The 20,165-nt window shown below is 44.7% G+C and overlaps 1 protein-coding gene across 1 annotated transcript; it reads left to right on the top strand.

Annotated features, from left to right (window-relative positions):
- Positions 1–582: 582 nt before the first annotated feature.
- Positions 583–19,489, top strand: LOC140528730 (myeloperoxidase-like). The gene is made up of 13 exons (XM_072646831.1): positions 583–3,562; positions 3,838–3,931; positions 4,449–4,624; positions 4,812–4,935; positions 5,115–5,244; positions 5,665–5,853; positions 6,956–7,274; positions 10,166–10,326; positions 10,900–11,155; positions 13,872–14,042; positions 17,108–17,345; positions 18,246–18,457; positions 19,133–19,489. The coding sequence occupies exons 1-12, from the start codon at positions 3,400–3,402 to the stop codon at positions 18,451–18,453; spliced, it is 2,229 nt and encodes a 742-aa protein (XP_072502932.1). The 5' UTR covers positions 583–3,399; the 3' UTR covers positions 18,454–18,457; positions 19,133–19,489.
- Positions 19,490–20,165: the final 676 nt, after the last annotated feature.

Genomic DNA, 20,165 nt, shown 5'->3' with positions numbered 1-20,165 from the left:
CCTCTATTTCCTCATCTGTAAAGTAAGGAGGTTGGACCAGGTGACCTCTGAGGTCCCTTCCAGCTTGAGCTCTATGATCCTACTATGTGCTAGGCTCTGGGGATATGAAGACAGTCTTTGCTCTCAAAGAGCTTACTATCTTCTTGGGTGTGGGGTGGGAGGCGGCGGGCAACATGTACACAGATGAGTAGATACAAAGTAAATTAGGGATGGCACTAGCAGCTGGGGAGACTCAGGGGAGACCTTGCATAAGAGGTGGTGTTTGAATGGAGCTTTGAAGAAAGCTAGAGATTCTAAGAAGCAAAGACGAGGAAGGAGGGGATTCCCAGCAGGGTGAACAGCCTGTGCAAAGACATGAAGGTAGGGGAATAGAAAGTGACATGTAAAGATCAACTGGGAATGTAGAGTGGGAAAGGGAGTAGTAGGCCATGAACCAACTTGTTATGGTTGCTTCCCTGCCTGATGCTAAGAAATAAACAAAGAAATAAACAAATCTTCTATACATACATACATATATATACATACACACACACAAGTATGTATGTATATATATGTATGTATATGTATATATGTATATGACATATATAAATGTAAAATCATCCCATCGATTCTCCCTATGCATATCACTACCATGAGCAGGGTAGATTAGCTGGCTCCTCTTCCCTCCTCTCCCCCCCATTCTAGGTTGTATACTGCCCTTGAGTAATATCTTTCCCATTCAGAGCTACCTAGAGGCTCACTGTAATCTGATTTCACCTGTAGCAAAAGGCTGCGGCAAGGCACAGTGCCTCTGTCCCTCATCCCGAACTTCATGAGGCATAGTCCTGTAGCCCAGTATCCCATACAAAGGGGTTGGACAGCAATCTTTTGGGGAAGAGCTGAGCCAATGGAGATAAGGGCATTGGGGCCATTCCTCAAGAGATCCAAAGCTAGGTGACATCTTCATCACCCTTCCTACATCATTCTTATCAGAGGAACAGGAAAGCCTTTTCTCTTTGTCCACCTGAAAGGGAGAAATACACTATTCTTACACTCAGCAGGTAATGAGCATACATAGGTCCTGTTAGATCCCTGTTGGATCTTCTTCTGGAATAATGATAGAGGCAGCTTATGAGGGCTGAACTGGGGAAGGAATACAACTGCTTTATTTTATAGATGAGGAAACTGAGTCCCAGAAAGGTTAAGAGACTTTCACTTGGGGGAGCCTGTGCATGTGAGGTTATGGGGTTAGGTTAAACCATGGGGTTTGGAAGGAGTGGACAGGGGGACACAATTCACATATCAATGCCCAACATTTCTACTCCCTTGAAAATTAGAAAGAGCTCTTATCCTAGATAATAGGGTCATAAATCCGGAACTGCGAGGGACCTTTGAGGTCATCTAATTTGTCTTCTTTTGATAGTTGAGGAAAAATGAGGCCCAGGGATATTAAAGGACTTGGTCAAGGTCATACAGTTACTGAATGTCAAGTGAGATTTGAACTCCATGTCTCTGACTCTAGAGCCACTCTTTTCACCCTGTGCCATGCTTTTTGAGAGGGAATGCCAGGGCACAGAGTCCCCCTATGCCCTCCTTCAGTCTCTGCCCATCATGTTTCTACCATTCTCACCAGGATGATATGCTGTCCTCTTCCCCAGTTGAGGAGGGAGAGCTGCCATCTTTGGAGCAGAAGCAGGTGGGGTGGGGCCTCCTTTAGTTAGGAGTTTTAGGTGAGATCCTTGCCTAGTCACAGAGAATTTTTTCATGGAACCTAGATCTTTGCCAATATGCGCCCTCTTACACGTCCACCCATGTTTCATGATATGAGAACTTAGGCATGGAAAGGAATGGTTTTAGGGTTGTTCAGGGTTGAGGAGACTGAGATGAAGCAAAATAGGGAGAGCCAAGGAAAACTATAAGATTGGTATGAATGAGACTGATTAGTAAGCAGTGTGGGGAAGAATAGGCAGATGTGAGGGGTTAGGGGAGTTGGAGGAGGGTAGGAAGGAGGGATGGTGTAGTCCACATGGATATAATGGGAATACCAACAGATCTGGAGCTAAAGGCTGTGGATTCAAATCCTTATTATCTATGTGACCATGGGCAAGTTACTTCCTTTTTCTGAGACTGTTTCCTCAACTGTAAAATGAGGGGATGGGTAACCTCTAAAATTCCTTCTTCACTTTTGATAAATTTTATTTTGACAGATCCAAGTAAATACCTCTTCACATCAATGACAAAGTAATTTGTTTGTTAGATGAGGTCCCTTTCAATGTAATTATCTGACCTCACAGTTGCCTTCCCTACCTCCTATTCCCACACCCCAGGACTTCCACTCAGAAGGCCTCTCATCTATCACGCTAGTAGAGGTCTTTTTTTTCAGCTGCTCTAGTCCCTACTGGGACTCTAGGAAATCTGAACCTTGCCCTGCTTGAAGGGAAGGGCTTGGGGAGAAGAGCCTCCAGGTTTGGTTGATTGGGTGGCTGAGGCTGGAGTTTTATTATTGGGGGATGGGGAGTCACCTTTAGATGTCTGGGGTCCCATGTAAGCTGAAGTAACCATAGGTTCTGTGCAAGAGAATGAGGCTCAGTTGCCCACTCCCACCCCCCATATCCTTTCAGCTACCAGGACTGGTAGCCTCTAGCTGGCAGGTGGCTCCTAGGAGGTGTTCTAGTGAGAGTTAGAAATTCCTGAGTGAGGCAGTGAGTGGGAGCTTCAGGTGTGGAACTAGGAGAGGAGGGACATGGAACAGAGATGGGAATGGACAAGGAGACTGTGCTCATGACTGTGTCATGGCAGGTGCTGGTGAGGAGCCAGGGTAGCTCTCAGAAAACAAGAGAGGGGGAGCTGCAGCTCCACCCCAAGAGGAGGGGCTACCTCAGACTCCACCCAAGATCTCCTTCCTCCCCCATCTCCTATCTGAGGATATAAAAGCCTCTTTTCTAGCCTCTTTAGGATGGAAGCAGAGGAGAGCAAAGATGAGAGGTGAGTTCTTGGGCTCCTGATCTCTTCAAGGACAGTTTGGAGGAAGAAGGTCCAGACTCAACATGTTGTAGTGGATAATGCTCAGGCTTTGACATCAGGAAGCTCTAGGTTCAAATCCTGCCTTAGAGGTCTACTACTACTAGTTCTGTGCTCTTGGGCAAGTCGCAAATTCTCTGAGCCTCAATTTGCTCATCCTTAAAATGGGGATAATAGTAGCACCCACTTTATGGAACTGCACAAAGATCAAATGAGATGCCAAGTGTTTTGCATATTTTATAGTGCTATATAAAGATAGTTTAAAATATAGGGGGTTCCTACCCAGGGAGTACCCCCTGGGCCTCATTTTCCGATTCTGTAAAATGGGGTCAAGGTTGGGGGTCAGGAGAGGTGATTAGAATGGAGGATCTCTCACCAGTCCTCTAGCTCTTAAGTCTTATGCTGTCTGTGGAAATGCTTCCTAAGCTCCATGTGAGGTTTCTAATCCAGCCTATGGTGGGGTGGGATGGGGTATTTCTTACAGAGATGAAGCTGTTCCTGCCCCTCACAGGGTTCCTGATTGCATTGATCCTGCCCCCATTGTTGGTGGGCACCTCCCCTGGTAACTGACAGAATTGAGGGGAAGGATTCAGTAAGGAGGGAGAGGGGAAGGAGGTACCAGGCTGAGATGTCTTAAGGAGGGAAGGGGGCCAGCCAGGGACCTCAAGAACTTTCCCTTGTTTAGGGTTTTTAGGATGGGAGGAGAGGGTGATGGGGTCCCAAGCAGAAGCAGAGAACCACATCCCCAGATTGGGGCAGAGACAGGGGGTGGTGGCATTTCTTGGACAGGGCTAGATATGTGACCTGATTCCTTTTTCCCTCTGGATATCTGGACAGCCAAACCTGGGGAGGTGGATGACTCTGTGGTGCTGAGCAGCATGGAGGAGGCCAAGAAACTCGTGGACAAAGCCTATAAGGAGAGGCGAGAAAGGTGGGGACAGTGCCCCCGTGACAGTGTCTTATAGGGAGGCCCTGCTGAAGGCAGGAAGGTTCCAAAGCCAGAGTCTAGTTAGAGGTCTACTTTTCTGATTCATAAATGTTTGGGGGCAGAGGTTGTGGGGTGCAGGATCTCTTGGGTTATCTTCTGCCTCTGTTCAGAATGTTCCCTAGCCTAGCTGGATGAAGGTCCCATCTTGTTTTTAAAGATCCCTGAGAAGTGTCTGCCATTAGGTGCAGTAAAAAGTGTCTGATTTGGACTTAAAGGATCTGAGTTCAAATCCTAGCTTTGCTATTTGCTATCTGTATGATTGTATGACGTTGTGCAAGTACCTTCATCTCTCTGGGTCTGGTTCCTCAAAAAACTATGAGGTTGCACTGGATGATCCCTAAAGTCCTGACGAGTAGTAAATCGTTTCCCTCCTAAGGAGCTGGAGAGTTAGGGAGGCCTTTCCTCCCAGTTCTTCTCTTCACCCTATGTTCTCCCTCTTTTCTTCCTCTACCTTGAGCAGAATTAAGCAGAAGATGAGGAGTGGGACAGCAAGTGCCAGGGACCTCATGTCCTTTATCAGGCAGCCGGTGGCCGGTACCCGGATGGCAGCTAGAGCAGCCGATTACATGCATGTAGCCTTGAGCCTACTGGAGAGGAAATTTCGGCCATGGCACCAGGGACCCTTCAACATCACAGGTATTTCTCTGAGCCAGCCTGACTGACCTCAGACCTCCCAGAACTTTGCTGCCTTGGCTTCTGACCCCATTCCTACCTCCCAGTGGTCCTTGGGAGCTCTAGAGTGGGGGTGTGGGCAGGAATCGCGTCAGGGAAGGGAGACCAATGCTTTCAGCCTTTTCCACAGCTCTGTTCCCTGTGATTTCAGATGTGCTGACCCTTCCCCAACTGGAGCTACTGTCCAAAGCCAGTGGCTGTGCCTACCAGGATGTAGGAGTAAAGTGTGATGACAACGACAAGTACCGAACTATCACAGGAAAATGTAACAACAAGTGAGAGCCAGAGTCTGCCAGACAAGATGTCCTGTAGTGACGATCTGTCCCTCCCCTGCTCCCTTCTTCCCATGTCCCCTGGAGTACCGTGGGTCCTATCCAATGATATGAAACTGGGCTGCCCCAGATTCCTCCTTCTCTAGCTCAGCCTCCTTAAACTGCATCTGTTTACATTCCAGGAGGAGACCCACCTTAGGAGCATCTAACAGGGCTTTTGTGCGCTGGTTGCCTGCTGAGTATGAGGATGGGGTCTCTCTCCCCTTTGGCTGGACAATGGGAACAAAGAGAAATGGTTTTCCTGTTCCTCTGGTAAGATTTGGATGGGTAAGATGATGGAGAGGTCATCTGGCTCTGAGTCTTCTGGACATTAGCTCCAGTAACCTCATTTCCATAATCCTTGAGCCCAAGTTCAGAGAAGCCGAATGCCTAGCTTCTCTTTCATTCTACAGAGAGACCCCTATTTATTCTAATGGGGCCCCCAGACCCTAGGAATGGGGAGTCCTGAGGGGCTTTCAGAAGGTCAAAGATGGGATGACTTGCCTCCTATCACTGCTTCTTCTCATTCTAATATTCCTTTACCCTCCCATTCCCCAACTGTCCTACTTTCTCTCCTCCTCACCCTGTCCTCTACACTAATACCTTTGTCCTTTCTTTCCTTTCCACAACACCCCTAACTTCTCTCTTCTTCCTCCTCTTCTCTCCCCCTCTTTTTTTCATCCTCGACTTCAGGCCCGAGAAGTCTCCAACAAAATTGTTCGGTTCCCCAATGAGAAGCTGACACAGGACCAGGAAAGAGCTCTCATGTTCATGCAGTGGGGACAGTTCATTGACCATGACTTGGACCTCACCCCTGAGCCTGTTCTAACTGAGAACTGTGAGCACAGCTGTGAACAGCAGCCATCCTGTTTTCCCCTCAAGGTATTGACCGGGGAAATGGGAAGTTCATAGGTTGTGAAAGGATATTAAAGACCTTCTAAAATGGGAGTGCTTAACCTGGGCTCGACAGGTTAAGGATCTTCTGGATAAATTTCAAGAGGTCTATGAACTTAGATGGGAAGAAAATTTACATCTTGATTTTCACCAACCTCTAGTTGAAATTTAGCACTTCCTTCAATTATTTAAAAACATTATTCTAAGAAGGGATATAAGCTTCACCAGGCTGCCAGAGAGAGGTCCATAACACACAAAATGGTTCAGAACCCTTAATCTAGAGCAAATCTCACACTTACAAATGAGGAAACTGAGACTTGTAGAATCTAAGTAATTAGGCCAAGGTCACAGAGGCAATAAATGCCTGAATTTGGAACCTGTTTGCCTGATTCCAAATATATTTTTCCTGGTGCCATTCAACATCCTTTTCTGTATTTCTTTTCATCCTTCTTGGAAAAAGAGAAAAAGGAAAAAAAGAGACTGATAGTGAAGAGAAGTTTCCAAAGGGCCACTCTTCTTAATAACTTGCCATTTCTACTAATAGAGGACCCTTCCTGCTCTTCCTTTTATCAAACTCTCTTCTTATTAAATTCTTCCTTTGGGAAGGAAATTTAGAGAAACTCAGAGCCATGACTTAGCTTAGAAAGGTGACCTGACTGAAAGTGGGGAGAATGGCCTTTGGGTCTCATACTTCCTCCTTCTGCCCCATCTACTCAAGGTCTGCTCTGGTCTCCTGAGCTAGTGAAGAAGAAGGCTGTGTGTGGAGGTGCACAGAACAAGAGGGAGGAGAGATGGGGGATGCTAAAGGGGTATTTCCCTCCAGCTGTAGATAAGTCAATTAGGCCCCTTTCCCTGGAGGGAACAGGTGAAAAACTGAATAACCAAGATGGTAATAATTTTTGGTAAATTGTAAAATCCTTGAGGGCAGGGACTATTTCATTTTTGCCTTTGTATCTCCGTGCCTAGCACAGTGCCCGGTGCAGAATGGTTGGTTAATAAATGCTTGTTGATTGTTGCTAAATTCATTGGGGACAGAGAGAGGGCAGCCTCTGATGGAGTCTCAGCCTATCTCTGCCTTTCTTTTCATTAGATCCCACCCAATGACCCCCGGATCACGAACAGGAGTGACTGCATCCCCTTCTTTCGTTCCTGCCCAGCCTGTACACAGGGCAACATCACCATTCGTAACCAGCTCAACTCTCTTACTTCCTTCCTGGATGGCAGCATGGTATATGGCAGTGAGGACCCCCTTGCTCGCCACCTCCGGAACACTTCCAATCAGCTAGGACTGTTGGCTGTGAACTCTCAGTTCAAGGATAACGGGCGGGCCCTCCTGCCCTTCGACAGTCTCCATGATGACCCCTGTCTGCTCACCAACCGCTCTGCTCGAATCCGATGTTTCTTGGCAGGTCAGGAGGGAGGGTGGAGTTGGGAGAAGAAGACTGCAAGTTCACTTAGGGACCACTGTCCTAGAGATCCTAGCACCAGGGGTTATCTCCAAAGAATGTGTTTATCTGTGGGAATGCGACTCACATGGGTTTGTGATATCAATAATCTGATTTTTCGCTTTCCAATTTGGTATTATTTGTTGCACTTCTCCTTCATGACTTAAGACTTGCAACCAGAGATGCCAAAGGATGTCAGGGTTCCCAAAGACCTTTTCATGACTTTAGCACTGGGAGGGACCTGAGAGATCTTTGAGTCCAGGGATCAACAAACTATGGACCAGGTCAAGGTTGACATTAGTCTATTTGAATGGCCCATGAGCTAAGATGATTTTAACAGTCTTAAATAAAACTTTATTGTGATTAAAAATGTAAAAACCATTTTTAGCCTTTACAAAAACAGGCAGTAGATTTGGCTCTTAGGCAATAGTTTCCTGAGACTCCCCTCCCCCATTTTGTTAAACCTCCTCATTTTAGAGAGATGCAGGGAAGGGAAGTGGACTTTTTCAAGGTCACACAGGTGGCAAAGCCAGGGCTCAAAGTCATGTCTTGTGAACTCTAAGTCCAATGTGTTTTCCATGATATTGTCCTGCCTCATCATGGGAGAAGAAAGGGCAATAAGCATTTGTATAGTCCCTACTCTATGCCAGACATCGTGTTAAGAACTTTACAAATATAATCTCATCTGGGCATTTACCCATGTCCCCTCCAGATTGTAGACATTTCCTTTCTACCTTCCAAAGTCATACTGCTGGCACCTGGGCATCTGTCATATCTCACTGGGATGTTGGGGGAGGAGAAGTTGTCCCAGAAAATGGCTTTCTCTTGGGGAGATCCTAGCACTGGATCTATTTAGCATGGACTTAAAATGAGCTGGAGAAGGAAATGGCAAACCACTCCAGTATCTTTGCCAAGAAACCCCCAAGTGGGGTCATCAAGACTTGGATGTGACTGAAATGACTTAACAACAACAAAATTAAGACTTAGAGAACACAGATGATAGATTTAGAATTAGATGGGACTTCAGAGACTATCTAGTGTAACCTTTTATTTTACAGATGAGGAAAATGAGACTCAACCAGGGTCACACAGCAGCAAACACATTCTCTAACTTTAGAGCCAGAGCTCTTTCCCTATTTGATTCTGCTTCCCTACTAGGGGGATAGAGGGATGCAGGGGATAACAGACTCAGAAGTGATGTATACTAAAGCGCTGGGATCCAACTCAGATAGTAACAGGGGCCACTAAACAATACATAAGGATTCCTGCTAGTTGCGTATTGACTTGGAAGACTGCATATTAACATTATCTATGTCTATTGTGTTTTTTATTTATTTTGTTAAATACTTCCCAATTATAGGTGGCCCAGTGGCTGGAATTAGGAAGACTCATCTTCATGAGTCATCAGGCCTCAGACACTTACTAGCTGTGTGGGCCTGGGCAAGTCACTTAGTCTTTTTTGCCTCAGTTTCCTCATTTGTAAAATGAACTGGAGAAGGAAATGGTAAGCAATCTAGTATCTTTGCCAAGAAAACCCCAAATGAAGTCAAGAGGAGTTGAACATGACTGAAGTGAGTGAATAACAATAACGTATTTTAATCTGGTTCTGGCGACACTTCGGGGTGTTGCTGGACATATGTGGCTATGTTTGACATCTCTGGTCTAAAGAATACTGAATATGGTGTCAGAGGACCTATGTTCAAAACTGAGGTCTGCCACCTTATTGCCCTTGTAACCTTGAACTTGAACAGTTTCCTGTTTTGTAAAATGAAAGGTTTGGACTAATAGAGCTCTGAAGTCCCTTTCAGCTCTAAATCTATGACATATTGCCATAGAGTTGAATGTGGAAGGAGTCCACCTTCATTCCCAAAGCAAGTTCTGAATCAGAGTATGATACTGTGAATTGCTGAAAATTAATATGAATAGCAAATATACATTGCAATTTTAGGTTTACAAAGCACTTTCTATACATTACTCTTTTTGATCCTTATAGCAACTCTATGAGGTAGGCTCTAAAATATTATTCTCCTTTTATAGATGAGGAAACTGAGGCTCAGAGAAGTTTCTTGACTTGCCCCTGATCATACTGCTGCTTAAGGGTCAAGGGCAAGGGCTAGATCCAGGTTTTCTGATTCCTAATCTAGTCTTCTTTCCCCTATTCCACCCATCCATGGATCATCTACTCTGGGAGAAGTACTTGTCTAGGCATTGCGGGAGACCTATCTGAATGAGAATCTGAATGAGATTCAGCTTTTACTCTTAAATCTAATGGTAGAGTTAAGATGTTAACTCATGTATATATCCTTAAAAGTGCAAAGTAGTGACAGAATGTTGGAGGACACCATAGGCAATAGGGACAGAAAAGTTTAGAGGGAAGGGAGGTTGCCATGTGTTGGGATGACCAACATAGACTTTGTGGGGGAGGTGGGGCTTTGGAGGGGGTCCATGAGGATGGGCAGGTTTGGTATAGGGAGAGGTGGGATATTGCATTCTAGGTATGAGGCCCAAGAAGAGGGAGGAAAGGGTATGTCTAAGGAGAGATGAGTTTTTCCTGTGTTGGTCGCACTAAAGAGGTGGGCAGGTTCATAGGACTTAGAGATTGTCTAGTCTACAACCTCGGCTTTCTAGAAGAGAAAACTGAGGTCCAGAGAAGTGACTGACTTGCTTGAAGCCAGATGACAAGTAATTGAGAGTAACTGGGTCCTATTAAATCATAGAATCCTTGAATGTCAAAGCTAGAAAAGAGCTTAGAAATCATCTCCATCATTTCCATGTAGGAAAAGGATCACACAGCTAGTAAACAACCAAAGCAATGCTTTCCTGACTGAAATCCAATGCCTTCTTGGTTTCCCCAGGAGACAGCAGGTCCAGTGAGATGCCTGAGCTGACATCTATGCATACCCTTTTCCTTCGGGAGCATAACCGGTTGGCTACATTGCTGAAGCGTATGAACCCCCGATGGGATGGAGAGAAGCTGTACCAGGAAGCACGGAAAATTGTTGGGGCTCTTATCCAAGTAGGGATTTCTGGGACCCACTAGAACTTAAGGACCTTGACTCCAGCTTGGGCAAGCTGCTCCTCAGTGGCTTCTCATTTCACATTAGAAGCCATTCCTTGACAAATTCAATTCAAACTAATTTAACAAGTATTTATTTAAGCATTTACTATGTGTAGAATGCTGCTCTACATACATGTGTATAGAGATGTATGCTAGATACCTGAGAAGATAAAAGCTGAAGTAAATAACATTCATTGTACCTAAGGAAGTTTATCTAGTACAACCCCAATAAAAACTCACACATAGCATATTAGAAGAGGTGCCCAAAATATTACTGGAGGTCTTCAGGGGAAAGGTTATTGTGGGGATCAGGGAATGTTTCGCAGAGATTGTGTTACAGACACTGTCCTAATTCCTTAAAACTCAGATAGATATCATTGAGGGAGGAACCCCTGTCCTGCCAAGGGTTCCCTGAATGACTGAGTCATCTGGGATGAGAAGCTATAACTCCCCTGAAGGATGGGAGTTGCTAGGAAAAAAGAGGTTGCAGGATAGGAAGGGACTAGGGGAACTCCTCTGTGTGTCTTTTAGATCATCACGTACCGAGACTACCTCCCCCTGGTTCTGGGGCCAGCAGCTCTGAGGAAGTATTTGCCTTCTTACCGCGGCTACAATGAGTCGGTGGATCCACGTATTGCCAATGTCTTTACCAATGCCTTCCGCTATGGCCACACCCTCATCCAGCCTTTCATGTTCCGCCTGGATGCTCAGTACCGCCCTACTGGCCCCAATCCTATGGTCCCACTCAGTCAAGTCTTCTTTGCCAGCTGGAGGGTTGTGAAGGAAGGTAAGCAGGTTTCTTAGACCCTCTGCTATGGGAAGGAAGGTAAAGGATAATAGGATTATGAAATCATAGTTCTGGATCTATAAGGAAACTTGGAGGCCATCCAATCCCAACCTTTTATTTTATATGGCTATATAATATAGAAAAATTAAAATATAGAAAATATTCTATATTTTATCATTATATGACTCTAGAGGAGACTGGTGAGGCTGGTGACCTTGCACAGCCCTCCATCCCTCAAATTCAAGTCAACTGGAAGTCATGTCATCATTTCCCTGATGTCACAGTCCTCTTCAAGAAGGAAGAACAAACACAACCTTTCTTTTATAGAATGAGGAAAATGAGACCTGGAAAAGTAAGATACCCAAAGTGGGTCACAGGAAGTAAGTAGTAGTGGCAGCATCTGAACTCAGGTCAGAGAAGGAAGTGGCAGATCACTCCAGGATCTTTGCCAAGAAAACCCCAAATGGGGTCATAAAGAGTTGAACAATGACTAAACAGCACCCCTAGATTCCAGGTTTAGTGATTTCCACTGTTGTATTCCCTTCCTTATGGAAAAGATACTCATTTGACAGTGTAAGAGAAAGAGAAGATTCAGTAGGAATGAGATTGGGTCATAGATCACTGAACTACAGACTCAGAGTGAGATGGGACTGGAGAGGCCCCCTAGTCCAACTTCCTTTTTTTCAGTTGTTACTGAGTCATTCCAGTCATGTCTGACTTTTCATGGCCTCATTTGGGGTTTTCTTGGCAGACACTGGAGTGGTTTGTCATTTTCTTCTCCAGTTCATTTTACAGTTGAGGAAACTGAGGCAAACAAGGTTAAGTAACTTGCCCAGGGTCATACAGCTAATAAGTGTCTGAGGCTAGATCTAAACTCAGGAAGAGGAGTCTTCCTGACTCCAGGCCTGGTGCTCTATCCAGTGAGCCACCTAGAGGGCCTCCAAAGAACCCTTCAGATCTCCTAAGCTACGTTCCATAGAGCCCTGATGGACCATTATAATATAAATGGGATTCTAGGAGAACATTTGGATGATGCTGATATTTCCTGCTCTAATGGAGTGTAAAAGGGATAGATCTGGCCAATAAGGGCCAAGGAGTTCCAAGGAGCTTTCACAGTGCGCTCTGTCTTATCTAGTCACCCATGTCAATGTTTGGTAAGGCTGCACCTAGAAGAGTATGATAACATGGAGCACAGGGGCCTGCTTTAGAACATATACCAGTACTTTGTGATGTGTTCCTGTGTGCTTATTGCATGGTGAAGAGTCTTTTGATTGACTTTTGAGTAGAAACAGTCTATACAAAAGGCTAAATTGTCCTTTCTCTCTGGCTGCATCGCAGGCAGGAGGACAAAATTCTACAAGCCTTCAGGTAGGGAGACAGGCCTCAATCTTTTGTCTCCCTGTCCAGACCATCTCTCCACCTGAAGGCTAGCAGCATTTCATCCTCCTCACTGGAACGTAGCCAGGGAGAGAGAATTGTGTCATTAATGAACGACTTTTGCATGTATCCAGTTCCAACTCAGCAGTCAATCAGAAGGCTCCTCTTGACCACACAGTAAGCAGCAGGAACCAGTCACAGAACACCTGTACATACACTGACATGAAGAGCCAGATCCCTCTATTTCATGTCATCAGAAACTTCCAGAAGCAAGTGGAGGATCCAATGGGTGACTGCATGAGATGGAGCATGGTGTATGTGCTCCTGGGAACTTGACCCTCATTGGCCAGACCCCCCCTAATAATATTGAATATGAACTTACATGCATGTCCCAAATACTTAGGACTGCAAATTTAGGAGCAGCCATCAATATATGTTAAGCCCCAAAGTATTCTCTTGCTGAATTAACCTGGAAAACATTGCTTACAGATTTTTTCCTCCTGGGATCTCAGAGTGTTTTTATTCAAAAGGTAGCAATGGATCTGGAGTCAGAGGCTTAGGTTCAAATCTCACCCCTGCCACTTACTAGCTGTGTGACCTTGGGAAAATCACTTGATCACTTAGCTTTTCTGGGTCTCAGTCTTCTTATCTCTAAAATTAAGGAACTGAATTAGAGCAGAGGTTCTTAATTGCATGTATGTGTGTATGTGTCTGTGTGTCTGTGTGCCTGTGTCTGTGTGATGGACTCTTCTGGTAGTCTGGTGAAGCCTATGAACTCCTCAGAAAAATATTTAAAATGCATAGGATTATAAGGAAAACCAATTACATTGAAATATCAAAATATAAAAAAAAAAGTTCGCAGAGCACAGGTTAAGAACCCCTATACTAAAGAGTCTCTAGGGTCCTTTCTAGCTCTGAATCTATGGTCCTATGATCTTCCAATAAGCAAATATTTATTACAGATAAATACTGATTGAAACAGTTTGTGTGTTTTGAGGGTAAGGGAGAGGAAGAATGGGGAAACAAATTGAGGCATGGTTCTAGTCCTTGGTCAAGGAACCTACAATTTAGTGGCTGAAATGTTATAGAGTGCTAAATCCTAGTGGAGTCATGCCAACAATGAGGGACTGAAGAGACTTTAACAGAGGGCACAGTCCCTTTGGGCTAGGGTGACTTGCTAGGAAAAAAACACAACCCAACAACTGGTTATAATTCCTTCTCAGCTCCTTTTGAGGTTTCAGTGATCTGGGACATGGGGGGCCTACACCATGAGTCTTTTCAGGGGAGCGTTCTCTCACTAGTAACAGCTAAGGTTATAACGTTCTCTTGCAATTCTCAGGTGGCATTGATCCGATTCTCCGGGGCCTCATGGCCAACTCAGCCAAACTGAACCGACAGAATCAAATTGTGGTGGATGAAATCCGGGACAGGTTATTTAAACAGGTCATGAGGATTGGCCTGGACCTACCTGCTCTCAACATGCAGCGTAGTAGGGACCATGGTCTCCCAGGTGAGAGGACTTACCCAATATCATTCCTAGTTCCTCTTCTAGCCCCATCCCAATCCTCATCTCATGTCCCCACTCCGTTCCCATTCCCATCTTGTCCTCATTCTTGTCCCTATCTCATCTCTGTCTCCAAATCCATCCCAATTCAAATCCTCAACCCCAACATCCATCCCTAACCCCAAGGGCATCAGAAACAATGCTAAGACAGGTTATGAGATGGTTAATGTAAACTTCAAGGCCCTAGGCCCTCCTTTTACTCTCTGTGGTACACAATCTTCCTCCACCCTTCAGGTGCCTCATACTATCTCCTTCTCTGTCCTTAGGAAAGGATCTGATATTAGTTAATTATATCTAAGTGTGAATAAGTCTCTATTATTGGACTGTAAATTCTTTTTATTTCCTTAAAGGAATCTCAGACCTTAATCAGGTACTAGGAGGATATATTGGGGGGCCAGAAAAGGCTGTCCCTGGTGCTCCCGAAGTTATCTCCCAGAGGTGGTTCATATTTAAAGCCAAATCCAAACACCATCTAATAATAGCCAACCTTTATATAACGCTTTAAAGTTTGCAAGCACTTTACAACCTTTATCTCATTTTATCCTCACAACAATCCTGGGAGAAAATTATAGTTGAGGAAACTAAAGCAGACAGATGTTAAGTGATTTGCCCAGGGTCACGTACGTGTGTAATGAGGGCAGTGTGGGAGCTCAGATTTGAATTCAGGCTTCCTGACTCCTGGTCCAGCTCTCTATTCATCTGCTATTAAGTTGTTTAAAAAAGAGTATTTCAGCACTTGTTCATTCTTGGATCTTAAGGCACAGGCTCAATGATATAGTTACTGTTCACCTGTTTCAGTTGTGTCTGGTTCTTCATGACCTCATTTGGGGTTTTCTTGGCAAAGATACTGGAGTGGTTTGCCATTTCCTTCTCCGGCTCATTTTACAGATTGAGAAACTGAGACAAGCAGGATGAAGTGACTTGTCCAGGGTCACACAGCCAAGTAAGCATCTTAGGCTGGATTTGAACTCAGAAAGATGAGTCTTCCCGATTCCAAGCCTGGTGCTACATCCACTGAGCCACCTGTCCAATGATAAGTAAAGGAAGGAATGGAGGACCCCCAAATAGAGAGATAGCACGTCCTCCACAGTTACCCACATGTCATGGGTAAGTGTAGTTTAGGGTTTGAAGTTAGAACAAAGACAGATGGTCCCCAAATCCCCCAGCCTTTCCCCTTTCAGAAAACCCAGATGTCCCAAGGACTCACACTAGATCCTAACCTAGAAGATGCAGGGCCTGGACAAAGTCCATTGAGTTTCCTTTCCCTCTAAGAGAAAAAGAACTTGCTTCAGATGAAAATGATCATTGAGGTCAGTCCTGAAGGACAAGAAGTCCCCAAAGGAAGTTTGAGAGAAGAGAAAGGGGCAGTCCCTCCAATTTCACCTAGGATCATGGTTTGGATTTAGAGCTAGAAAGTTCTGAGAGGTTTTCTAGACCTACTACAGTTTGCAAAGCCAGTGGATTTTGTTGTCAATTTGTACAAAATTCTCTACCTGTTCATTTTGCAAATGAGGAAAGCTGGGCCTAGCTAGGTCAATTGACTTGCCTGAGGCCATATGGTCAATCACACAGATACAGGATTAAAATCCAAGTTTTCTGATTCTGTACTCAACATTTGTCCAAGTACATATATGTGAGATTCAATAAAACTGTTTTTTTTTTAACCAGTTAGTTGAAGCTACCTTCTTTTTTCTGATTCTTCTCCACTCCCCCAAACCTCATCCCCAACCTCTGCTTTTCTGAGTCACTGCTCTGTTGATTGGTTTCTTCCCCTTCTTCCAGAATATAGGTTGGGGGCGTATAAAGACATGCTATTAGTAGGAAAGAGAGGCAGTAGTCATACTGAAACTCCAGATGCTTCTCTGTAAAAAGGCCTTTATTCATTAATAGACCTGTGATCCCCAACATAGGGCAGGGGAGCATTCACTGGACTAACTTTCACCAATCCATCTTTAGCTCTTAAAATATCTGTCCTCTTTTCCCCTGGCCTCTAGCTCTATTGACCTTATAGGAAGTAAAAACCCACCCCTCTTTGGCAGACTAACGGAGTTAGAAAAATACCACAGGGCTTTACTATGCAGTTAAAGAGGAACTAGTGAACATTAAAGCAAAAGCCACAAAGTGTATATGAGGAAGAAAATTTGGAGTCTGAAGGTTTGGGTTCAAATTCAAGTCCTGCCATTTACTTTTTGTGTGAATTTGGGGGTTGTTTCTCTAAATCTTATTTTTGTTTTCTATAATGTGATGACTGGATTTGATCATCCAAGTTCCTTTTCAACTCTCAATCTTATGAGCCTAAAGACTGAGAAGCCTTTCTGAGCATAGAAGATGCCTCTCCCCTCTGTATCTTCACGACAGGAAAAGTGGTGGTGGTGGTGGGGCAGTGAAAACATAACATGCCTTTCCTGATAGGGATAGGGGGCAGCAGTGGGGAACTTGTGGCTTTGAAGCCACATGTAGCCTTCTAGGTCCTTGGGTGTGTCCTTTTGATTGAGTCCAAGTTTTACAGAACAAATTCTTTTATTAAGGGAATGTGTTCTGTGAAGTTTGGGTTCCAAGGGCCACAATAGAGGATCTACAGGACCACTTGAGGCCTTGAGGCTGCAGGTTCCTCACACCTGGTTTGGGGGTTGGCCTGCTTAGGGGCTGAGACAGGTTCTACACCCAAGAACCTTTCCCTCCAGTAGACCAGGTTAGGCTCTCTAGGATGAGTTTGGCATGGTAGCTAGAGAGCTGACCTAGAGAGCAAGGGAGACCCAGGCTCCTATCCTGCCTCAGATACTTGTTAGTATGTGACTCTGGGCAGCTCCCTTACTATCTCTGAACTTCAGTTTTCATGTCTGAATTAGGGCTAATAATACTTTTATTCCAATCCAAAGGTTTCTTAAACCTTAAAGTGTTTTAAAAAGGTGAGCTATTTTTATGTGCTCTCTACAAAGTAAATCTTGCTACTCTACTGGCCACCTGTTCCATTATGTTCTCTGCACCCCACCCCCTTCTCCCAATAACAGGGTACAATGCCTGGAGACGGTTTTGTGGGCTCCCTCAACCCGAAACAGAAGGTGAGCTTACCACAGTGTTGAAGAACCAAGAGCTGGCCAAGAAACTGATGACTCAGTATGGTTCCCCGAAGAACATTGACATCTGGATGGGCGGTGTGGCGGAACCCCTGGAGCCCAATGGCAGGGTGGGGCCCCTCCTGGCCTGTCTCATTGGGACCCAGTTCAGAAATCTCCGAGATGGAGACCGGTGAGAAAACGATATTTCAGGAGATACTTTGGTGGTTAAAACCCATAATGATACTGGGGCAGAATGGGGATAAGAGACATGGGCTTAAATCTGGTATCTGGCACTGATTCACTATGTGATCATGACCAAAGTTACTGAATTTCTCTGATCCTCAGTAACTCTTTCTCTGTAAAATGGGGAAAATCACCCCATCTCTATCTACTCAGCCTGGTGCTGAGGTTAGTGACTTCACAAGTAAGGAAAAGTCTTGAGCTCCTTATAAATCAAAGATTCCTTATTCCTGACTTTTAGAGCCAAATTTTGGTATGGTACAAAGTCCTAGAAAACTGAGACTGAGGGGCAGCAGGGTTTAGTGGATAAGATTCTGCCTTAAGAGTCAGGAAGACCTGGGTTCTAATTCTGCCTCAGGATTTTTAGCTGTGTGACCCTTTGCAAGCCACTTGACCTCTGCTTTACTGTTTTCTCATCTGTAAAATTTGGGGATTGGACTTAATGTCCTTGTAAGGTTCATTCCAGCTCTAAATATATGATCCCATGATTTGTTTGCAGGGATGCTACAAAGCTGGGAATGAGCTTTCAACTTTCAACTCTGATAAGGGACCAGAGACTCTGCCAGGCAGCATGTCAGGCCCTGACATAGATAGTGCTTTATAAACCCAGATTTTTATGTATTTTTGCTTCAGTTTTTGTCTACTCTGATTCAAAGGTCAGGCTGAGACTTTGGCTGAACTTGCTCTGACTTGTCACCCAGGTCTCCTTAGACCAAATTGTCCCCATATATAGGAGGAATAGAGAGTTGAAATAGGATGAACACTTGCTCAGGGTAGGGTAGGTTGAGGCATCTGGTTAGAGTTCCAGGATCCTTTGGCACTATGGTGATTTCATTTTACTCCGAAACAGGTTTTATTGGGAGAGTGCTGGGGTGTTCAGCTCACAGCAGCGCCGAGCATTGGCCAATATTACCCTATCCCGCATCATCTGTGACAACACTGGCATCACTTCGGTGCCTAGGAATATCTTTAAGGCCAACAAATATCCCAGAGATTTTGTCAACTGCAACATGATTCCTCAGATGAACCTGTCAGCATGGAGAAACGGGGCAGAGTAGTTAGGTAAGAAGATGCCTCTCTGTTAGACTGATCTGGGAGGAAGGGAGAGTTTGGGCTTTCAGCACCCTGCACCCCCATCCTTTCCTCTCAGGTACAAACCTGCTCTGGCAGTACTGAATTGCCATAGTGTTCTCATGTGGTTTGTGCATGAGTGCATGGGGGGAGGGGGTGTCTTACCATACTCTGCAATTAAATAGAAATTGTTTTTGCATATACCCAACTCACCTCTGCCCATTCCATTGAGTAGTGTAATTGTGGACTTGAAAAACATACCTGATTGGGTATAAACTAAGAGTAAGTGGGCTGTGACAGAAACTTGGAGAGTCCTGCCTCTAAGTGAAGTGCTGGTTTGGAAAGTACATGGATTTTGCCACATCTATTTTGGCTGCTCAGATATTGGGGGTATTTTTGTTTGTTTTTGGTAGGTTCTGGGCTTTCTCTGACTAGACAGGGTGGATAAATTTCTGAGTGGAGTCGGTGGGGTAGGCTTACTGGCTGCTTTCTCACTCAATTGAAAAAAATTTTTTTTATTATGAATTGAACAATTTTCAACAAACGCAAACATCTCAGCGTACAAAGAACAAAAAGGAAGACGATATGAAACCATGTGCTTCTGTTCAGTAGAGGTTTTTATTTGTTTAAAGTCTTAACCACTTCTGCTATTTGTTTTTCCTACAGGAATCTGTGGGAAATCCTCCTCTTCAGGACCAAGGAAGTCTAAGAGGGGAGACTCCATCCCTAGCTGAAAAGGTCAGGGCCTGAGGCCAGAGAAGGATTTGGCAGTGGCTTCCCTGGCCATGGGGAAGGGAAGCTGTTTTCTTCCTGCGACCTGAATGCCCAGGTTGAACTGTCCCAGGTCTGCAACTGCCTAGGAGACAACTCCTCCTCTTGGACCAGGAAACAAGGGTCTCTATGAGGGAGGGGAACCTGGGCCAGCATGACTGAGATGCACTGTCTGCGTCTGTTGTCAATAAAGCATTATTGAGAGGAGGGCTGGGTTGTTCTTGTCCGTTAGAAGGGCTGCTGGGGAAAGGGCTGGAGCCTCTCAAATTAAAGGCCTCTGACTTTAAGACCACAATTGGCTCTAGAGGTTCACTTGAAGCATCAGAATGGGAAAGGGGCACTGATGGGCCCTATCTGGAGAGATTCCCAAAAGCAAGAAAGGTTGACTTGGGAGCCTAAATAACAAACTCCTGTTTGTAGGAGTGCTGGGGGCAATTGAGGTAAAAGGGAACTTCTCTGCCATGACTTATCATTACCAAATAGCATGTGTAGTAAAGAACACTGGACTAAGGTTGGGAAAACCTAGCTTCCCTCCATCCTAGCTGTGTGACCCTGGGAAAGTCACTATACTTCTCTCACCAAACCTCAGATTCTCTTATAAAACAGAAATCAGGAACCCTGTTTGGTATTAGTTAGAAAAGTAGATCAATGAGATAGACTAGGGAACCAGATCCAGAAACAATCAAACACAAATTTGATAAACTCAGGAATGCAAATCATTGGGAGAAAGACCTGCTGGGAAAACAGGTTTGTAGAAATTCGATTTAGACTAATATTTTATGCCATTTACAACAGTAAGCTCCACAGGGATACATGGCCTATATCAATTAAGAAACATTTATTAAGCATTGTGGTAGGGCCACCCAAACCTGAACTTCTTCAATGCTTCCCATAATATTTGGAATCTAGTTCAATATGCCTTCTTTTA

Source organism: Notamacropus eugenii, chromosome 2 (assembly GCF_028372415.1).
Source record: "Notamacropus eugenii isolate mMacEug1 chromosome 2, mMacEug1.pri_v2, whole genome shotgun sequence".
NCBI classification, from domain to species: domain Eukaryota; kingdom Metazoa; phylum Chordata; class Mammalia; order Diprotodontia; family Macropodidae; genus Notamacropus; species Notamacropus eugenii.
This window is presented reverse-complemented; position numbering and strand designations above follow the sequence as displayed.

What these genes read in the sequence shown, in the direction of transcription:
- LOC140528730 (XM_072646831.1), top strand. Translation starts at nt 3,400, where the DNA reads ATGCTGTCTGTGGAAATGCTTCCTAAGCTCCATGTGAGGTTTCTAATC. An exon ending in GGGACCCTTCAACATCACAG is followed by an intron (nt 4,625 to 4,811) that starts GTATTTCTCTGA and finishes CTGTGATTTCAG; the next exon opens with ATGTGCTGACCCTTCCCCAA. An exon ending in ACAGGAAAATGTAACAACAA is followed by an intron (nt 4,936 to 5,114) that starts GTGAGAGCCAGA and finishes TTTACATTCCAG; the next exon opens with GAGGAGACCCACCTTAGGAG.